Source organism: Armigeres subalbatus, chromosome 1 (assembly GCF_024139115.2).
Source record: "Armigeres subalbatus isolate Guangzhou_Male chromosome 1, GZ_Asu_2, whole genome shotgun sequence".
NCBI lineage: Eukaryota > Metazoa > Arthropoda > Insecta > Diptera > Culicidae > Armigeres > Armigeres subalbatus.
Window position 1 is genome coordinate 295,123,944 of NC_085139.1, and position 7,922 is coordinate 295,131,865.

At 37.9% G+C, this 7,922-nt stretch overlaps 1 protein-coding gene across 1 annotated transcript; it reads right to left on the reverse strand.

Annotated features, from left to right (window-relative positions):
- Positions 1-4,500: 4,500 nt before the first annotated feature.
- On the reverse strand, positions 4,501-7,007 carry LOC134207469 (uncharacterized). The gene is made up of 4 exons (XM_062683184.1): positions 6,925-7,007; positions 6,621-6,866; positions 6,166-6,498; positions 4,501-5,858 (listed from the first exon to the last, which is right to left on the reverse strand). Exons 1-4 carry the CDS (start codon positions 6,992-6,994, stop codon positions 4,501-4,503), a joined length of 2,007 nt encoding a protein of 668 aa, XP_062539168.1. The 5' UTR covers positions 6,995-7,007.
- Between the last annotated feature and the right edge of the window lie 915 nt (positions 7,008-7,922).

Here is a 7,922-nt window from a genome sequence, read left to right on the forward strand (position 1 = left end):
AGGTGCTTAATTTTGAGAAATCGAGCCTTAGATGCCTTTCGCCATACTGATATCAGAAAGTTAACTCCTAGTGTGCCACTGTAATTACGCTCAAAGCAGGCGATTCATTGGTCGTTCAATGAATCGACTGCTTTGAGCGTGCTTACAGCGGCACACTAAGAGTTAACTTTCTGAAATCAGTATGGCGAAAAGCATCTAAGGTTCGATTTCTCAAAATTAAGCACTTTAATCGAAAAAATATTTGGTAGGCGTAGTAGCGGACACCATCCCTCATAACCGGTACCAAATAGTTTTTCATGAAAAGTTCCTAATTTTGAGAAAACCAGCGTTAGATGTCTTTCGCCATACAAATTTCTGGCAGTTAACTCTTGCTGGCTATTTTGTGCATATACTATAGCGCCTGGATGTGGCTGCGGCGGGTAGAAAATCAGCCACTGCCAATAATTCATTCATGGTCGATGATATTTTCTCTAGTGTTACGTCTGTTTGTCTGTGAGTTAACGTTACAACATATTTTTTTTCAGTGTAGAGTTGCTACTCACCAGGACATGCACTGAAAACCAAAACTACCCAAAAGTGGGTTGTTTGCACTCAAAACCGTGGTTTGGGCCAATAACCCAAATTTGAGTAAAATGACTTTTTTGTCACTACACTGAATAAAACTTTGTAGTAGAAATTACAATTTTGGTGAAATTAAGAACAGTACCGACGTTTTTCAACCGAAGGGACAAATCGCTTAATTTTACTATAAATGTAGTAAATATGATTGATATTATTTTCTATTTTACCACAAAAATTGTTATTTAGCATAGACACAAACAAAATAGTTGATTTTACCACACAATTCTAGTATATTATCAGTAAGAATAACCATGTAAGCGGTTGAATATACTATTTTTATCGTAAGATAGACCATATTTTAGTCATTTTAATACGATTGGCACTTCGGTTGAAAAACGTCGGTACTATTATCAATATTACCCCTAAAATGGTAGTTTCTACTATAAAATTTTTCTCAGTGTAGGTAGTTTGCCTTTAATCCCATGTAAACAATTTACCCAAAGCTGAGTTTAATTTATCCAAAGCGGACCTTAATCAACCCAAAATAGAGAATATTGAATTTAGTCAAATTTGGGTTATTGGGCTGAGCAATAAGCTCGGTGAGGTGTTTGCATCTTGCTCTAGTTTTGATAGCTATCATATATGATATGGGAAAAAAAGGGAAACCTACCCAAATTTGGGTAATTTTTTTCTACTATATTCTTATAAGTGCGTATATATTGAACTCAAAGTTTGGGTTGATTGAGGTCTCCAAGCAGATTTTACCAACACTATCACAGAGTGAATTTTGTTTTGCTGCACACTGAATCAAAGTGAAAATTTTCAGGTCTCTAGTTCAAATTTGCGATATTTTTCTTAGTGTTTCCGCCCATTGTTTGTTGTTTTCTAACAGCAAACAAGAAAAATATGACAGTTCAAGACAAAATATTCAAAACGACTTATCTGCTTTTGTAAACAAAGATTCAGCCAACTATTTGACGAATCTGATAACTCTCCCACGCAAACCAACACCACCAATAGGTAGGTGAAGGATTCCGCTACCTGTTGATGGTGTTGGTTTGCGTGGGAGAGCTATCAGATTCGCCAAATCGTCGTTTGAATCTTTGTTTACAAAAGCAGATAAGTCGTTTTGAAAATTTTGTCTTGAGTTCTAACAGCAAACAAAGGAAAATTTTGTAAACATAGCACCAACACTGATGGGGATGGAGAGGGCTATTCGCGAATACGAAAGTAATGCCTCTACTCACTCTTATGGGAAAATCTCATTGCTATCTGTCAGACTGTGCGTGAAACATGGCCGCCAATCAATGAGCTAGACTTTACTAAGGTGGCGCAGATCAGCGCTGCGTGCCACTAGTTATCTCTTTCACGCTCCCGCTGTTCTTATGCAACGCAAATAGTGACGTCACTATTTGCGTTGCATAAGATCAATGGGAGAGTAAAAGAGAGAACTAGTGGCACGCAGCGCTGATCTGCACCACCTTAGTAAAGTCTAGCTCCTTGGCCGCCAATCACCCATTCTTGTTCCTCCACTGTAAAATCCCATAAGGAACTGTCAGACTGTGCGTGAAGCATTTAAATACCTTCGTAGTCGCGAATTCATCTGTCCGTGTGCACGGGTAGATCAAACAACCCAAATTTTGAGTTGTTTTCTATCTGGCATCTCTTTCATTCCATCCTTTGATATCAAAAACAGAGAAAGAAAACCACCCAACGATTGGCATTCAAATGCAAAACATAAACCTATGGTGGCGACACCTACATTTCAGTTGTGTAATTGACGAAGTGATTAGAAGTTTAATTTCCATAGATTGCAGCGATACGGTGCTGAGTGAAATAATCCTTTTTCGTTTGATAAATCCAGGATGCAGCAAATGGAAACCAGTTCAAAAGGTAGAAATTATAGTTTTCTTTGTCATATGCGTATTTGTGATTCAAATATTCGTGTTATTGTATGCAATAATTGAGATCCGGTTTCATTTAGTGCAATTTGAGGTTAGTATATTTTGTTCAAATTTCAGGTACCGAAGATCGGGATGTCGAAGTTACTATCGTCGACATTCTTGATTACGTTGGAGACTCTGTACGGCCAATCAAGGAAGGATTTGCGGTTTTCAATGCAAACCATATAGTTTGTCTTGGATATCGAACATTCAATTCGAGTAATGTCCATATCACAGCATACGTTACACAAAGTTCTCATCCGGGTCATTCTCCGCACCAAGTCAATCTCAACTTGGGATCATCGGTGGACGATTGGAAGCTAGGCTGTTCATGTAAAGCTGGGACGGCGAAGTGTAAGCACATTATTGCTTGCCTTCTTCACATTGAAAAGTGAGTAATTTTCTTCTGCATGTAGGATCTTGTTATACATGGGGTTTATCTGAATATCATTATTAATCATTTTAGGTACAGGAAGCTGGAGTTTCTTTCGTGCACTGACGTATCGCAAGCATGGGGTTTGTCAAAGTCCCAAAAATGACACCTTGGGGAGCTAAACGGGTTCAAGATATGTGCTGTGCGCCTACTGTTAAAAATTAGAAGACAAACACAGTTTGGAGGAAGAATGCATAATTTCCGAGTCATTCACAAGGATACTTTCGGGTAAAAACAATTTGTAATTTCTAGTTTTGTACGTATACTTCGACATACCAGAAGACCATTTATTCTCTTCAAAGAAATGATGTTTGATAATTTCCCAGTGTCTAAATATTACATTTAATAAATACAATTGATTCACACCCACTTTATATCTATATAGCTCATCATCATACGCATTTTTTATTTTATTTTTCAGTTGCGAAAAATTCAGCAGTTTCCAAACATATGAGTGGACGACAGATGAATGAACCTATAATATATCCAAATCGAGCCGTGCAGGCTGTATCCAGTGTTGATACTTCGCCGCTATTTTGCACAACGGAAGAAATCATATACTGCTTATCGCTTACGCATAATCGAATTGAATCCATTTCTTGTGTGTTCAGAAATGACAACGAACTTGATTATTACAATTCAAATATGACTACTGATATTAACCGATCAGCAGAAATAGCTGTGTCTACTAGGGAGCAAAATTCAAATGAGTGGATGTTCCAAAGATCTACCAGAATAACAGCCAGTTCATGTTACAAACTATATACTTACCTCAGAAACAAAACACCTAACTGGACTAAGAAAATTGATAACTATTGGAATACAAAACCATTAGGGGTCAAAGCGGTTATATATGGAAGAAATGTAGAGGTGAAGGCATTTGAATGCTATCGTAGAATGCGTAACCCGCTGATAAAAAAGTGTGGATTGGTTATTCACCCAGCAGAACCTTGGATTGCAGGTTCTCCAGACGGAGTTGATCCGCTAACAACAACATTACTTGAAATCAAATGTCCTGTTGGCAGTGAAGCTAGTTTGGAAGACATTTTGCAATCTCGAAACGTGAAGCGATATCTGAAAAGGTCTGAAAATGCACAGATATATGAATTAAACCAAAACCATGAATATTACTGCCAAGTGCAAGTTAATCTATGGATATTGAATTGCTCAATTTGCGACTTTATCGTATATTCAGAAAAAGATAACGATTTCATAGTTGTTGAAATTCCATACAATCTAGAATATACGAGCAAAATCGTTAACTCCCTGAAACAATTGTATTTTGACAAAATGTTCCCAACGCTAATAAAATGATGTATTTGAAGCTTTTCAATTATTTGTGTAATAAAACTATCGTTGAGCTCTGATGTAACAGTTATTTTATTGAACACATATGCTAAAAATGAAACTTAACATTAAAACTTTATTAATGTACAGCAGTAGTAGAACCAATAAATGCAGGGTTGGTCCAAATTCACATCCAACCCAATGAAAAAAAAGGAATCAAATCGTTTGACAAATTCTCAACTTTTATCTAATTACATCTATATTCCTTTGACCTCATCAGAACTTGTTATCAGCCAGAATTGGTGCAGAAAGGTTTACAATTCCACAAACTATTATTGTTATGTCATCTATATGTCCAAGGATTGGAGGTGTTACACAGTCAGTTAAAACATTGAAAATTTTAATCCGTTGAATCACCCTTTCAACATGAATCCTTGCTTTGGCAATGGCCTCGTTATTGCTGGCCTCCAATGGACTAAGCCGCTCACTTCGCATAAATGGGGGTATATGCAATTTTATATGATTTGTGAGGCATTCATGTTGAATCGAAACACCCTTATCTACCATCACTTCGTCGCGGTGTGCCTCCAGACGATTAATAATTTCCTCCTGATTGAAGATATATTTGTCCGATGATTTGCCAGTGTATGCATTACTTATAAACGATATTAGTCCCGCGGGGGTGACTCCTATTAGAAACTTGATTGTTCGACGACCTTTATAATTCGAATAGCACGAAATTCTACAGTTAAGGCATTTCGGTGTCGCGACTGGAACTTCCGTGCAGTCGAGCACGATAGTAACGTTTGGAAAATGTTCTCGAAAACACAACGGAATGTTCTTTAATATTTCTTCCTTTGCTGGCCAGTACACGAATGGTTTGAGAACCCTGCGCAATATTTGTACCATGTGCGAAAAATAATTTGAGACTGTTACGCCTGATATGCGGAATAATATTCCTAACGCTTCAAATGACAAATTCTGTTTCAGTTTCGCCAGCGTTAAAATAACGCGATTGGTAGTATGCATGCTGAACTGTCTGCAATAGAAAGATGTCTCAAGCTTTCTACAAGCTAAACAAATTTCTTCCAACAAGACTAGAGTTGGCACGCCAGTCCAAATGTTAACCTCTTTGTCTGTCAATAACAAGTCCGACAAAATGAAGTTTTCGGATTTAGCTTTGCTTACTTGTGAGTTAGATATTGCAGATATTGCAGATTTGAAGCTTGCCTTAACTGAATTCTGCAAACTATCTTTTTCCGCAGGTGGTTTTTTAGCGGTGCTCTCCGCAATCGGTGTATTTATCGAAAGCTGAGATGTGTCAAGCAGTAGAGCATCGTTTAAAATTTGACTTTCTTGAAAGCTCCGGCCAACCGCAAAATCATTTGATCTATTTCCACCGATTTCACCATCGTTATGATCCTCACACGAATCCACCACGAAAACCGGCACATGCGTGGATTGGTTCTCCGAAATCCGGTCACTTGAAGTATTTTTCTTCGCTTGATCCTCTTCGTGGCAGTAGGTAGAACCGTGCGTGGGGCTAGCTTCAGAAGAACTTGTTGAGTCCGAGCCGGTAGTTGTATTTGAGAAATTCAACGATGGAATGGCGTCTCGTTTTAAACGTGATCCACCTGTCAGATAAAAATGATAATTAGGGTTGGTATACCATTCGGCGCCATACATAACAACTTTTTTAAAAAGCATGTAGGTGGACTTTATATATCAAGCATAATAAAATTTGTAATAATCCTCAAAATTGCTTAATCAAAAACAGGAACGCATGCACCAGTTGTGCACTATTCTTAATTTGGGTTCCTATTATTGCAATTCCTATTGTTTCCTATGGAATTGGTCATAATAGGACTACTAGTGTGACAACTGGTGCAAAGTACATCAAAAAGCTAAAGTTCGAACATAGAGTAACCACTTATTACTTACCGGGAAAATAATTAGATTTCGAGAAGTGTAAACTGCACACTTTAGAGTTCGCCGTAGGTAGTTTAGAACACTTTAAAACTCGTATCCACTCCTTGAATCTAACATCTTTGCGACCAGGAAACTTATGTAGTTTTATGTCCCCTTCCGTTTTCGATCGACATCCTTCGACGTAACATATCCGGTTACTCCGCGGTGGGCAGGCATACTCACTATAATTATGATCTTCTAAGTGGATTGGCAAATTTAGCTTCTTTAAATCCCTTCGTGGAAGCTTTATTATCCGACTAATCTTCTTGGACGGAACTGCGGTAGCTTTCAAGTATCTGGAAGTCACTATAAAACAAATAAGAAGATTGAAATGGGCTTCAGATATTTATATATATAATATATATACTCAATTGTAAGCATTTGTCTTGTATTGACGAATTGGATTTCAAGTATAAATAATAAATTACCTTTAACAAAATCAGATAACATGAAATGACGATTACAAATCAGTAGGCCTGTTGTGTCATCAGCTTCTTTCAAACCCAAGGCAATCTTCCACCTACGTCGGATTTGCTTTCCAGTCGGAAAACGGTGCAAACTTGTCTTTCGTTTGCTGGGTTTACATTTAGTGACGCAGCAGGATCCTCCATATTTCACCGAATGTTCCAGCTTCACTGATGGAACTGCGGTCTTCCTGAGTTTCCATCGTGTGTCTGAAGTCAAGTAAAAATAAGCACAACTAATATGAAAATTTTAAATGTAGACACTTACTTTCTATAAAATCGCTGGTCACAAAATGTTGGCTGCAAATTTTCTCCTTGCGGTCTCCGGATAGGACCATGTATTTGGTCCACCGCGAATAAACTTTGTGCCCGGTAGATGGAACGGAAAAAAAATTACTTTGTAGCCGGCTACACCGGAACGATTTTCGCAGCCAGGAATTACGCACTTCTGAACTGTCTTCATTTTGGCAACAACCACTCAAATACACAAAATGGAAAGTTTTACCGATCTAACGCGTCAAATAAAAACTTTTTCAGCTAATTTCGGCGAAAAATTGAAAAAAAGATCAAATATTTTGAAATAACAAATCTGTTTGACATTTAAATCAGATTATATCATCGTCATGGCAACAGCGCCATCTGATAGTGAATTTTTACTCTTGACAGCGAATAGCACCTGTCATAAGACGAGTTTGAACAATCCCATTGAATTCCACCACTTAATTGTATCCTGACAGATACGTATTTCGACCTCAACAGTAAGGCCGTCTTCAGTGTCTTGTACTTGACTCGAAGTCGAGTCAAGTACAAGACACTGAAGACGGCCTTACTGTTGAGGTCGAAATACGTATCTGTCAGGATACAATTAAGTGGTGGAATTCAATGGGATTGTTCAAACTCGTCTTATGACAGGTGAAAACATTCCACTAAAAAGCTCAAAATAATTTTCTTAGCGAATAGCAGTTCGATGGGGGAAGCCAACGCTAGGTTAAAGGGGTTGAACTCAAATTTAGGTTGTTTGAACCTATTGGAACTTAACATTAGGTGGAAACAACTTAATATTTAGGTACTTTTTAACGCGGGATCAAACGAGTTGGGCCATCCAACTCAAAATTGGCTTCCCCCACCAACGGTCCAAATTAAGTGAAATGAACTTAATTTTGAGTTGTTTGAACTTCATTTTGGGTTGTCTGATCTAACCGTGTGAAAAGAGATGTGAGATGATTCATGTGTGCGGCGCTGTCAAAGTAACAGCTGATCGCTGAT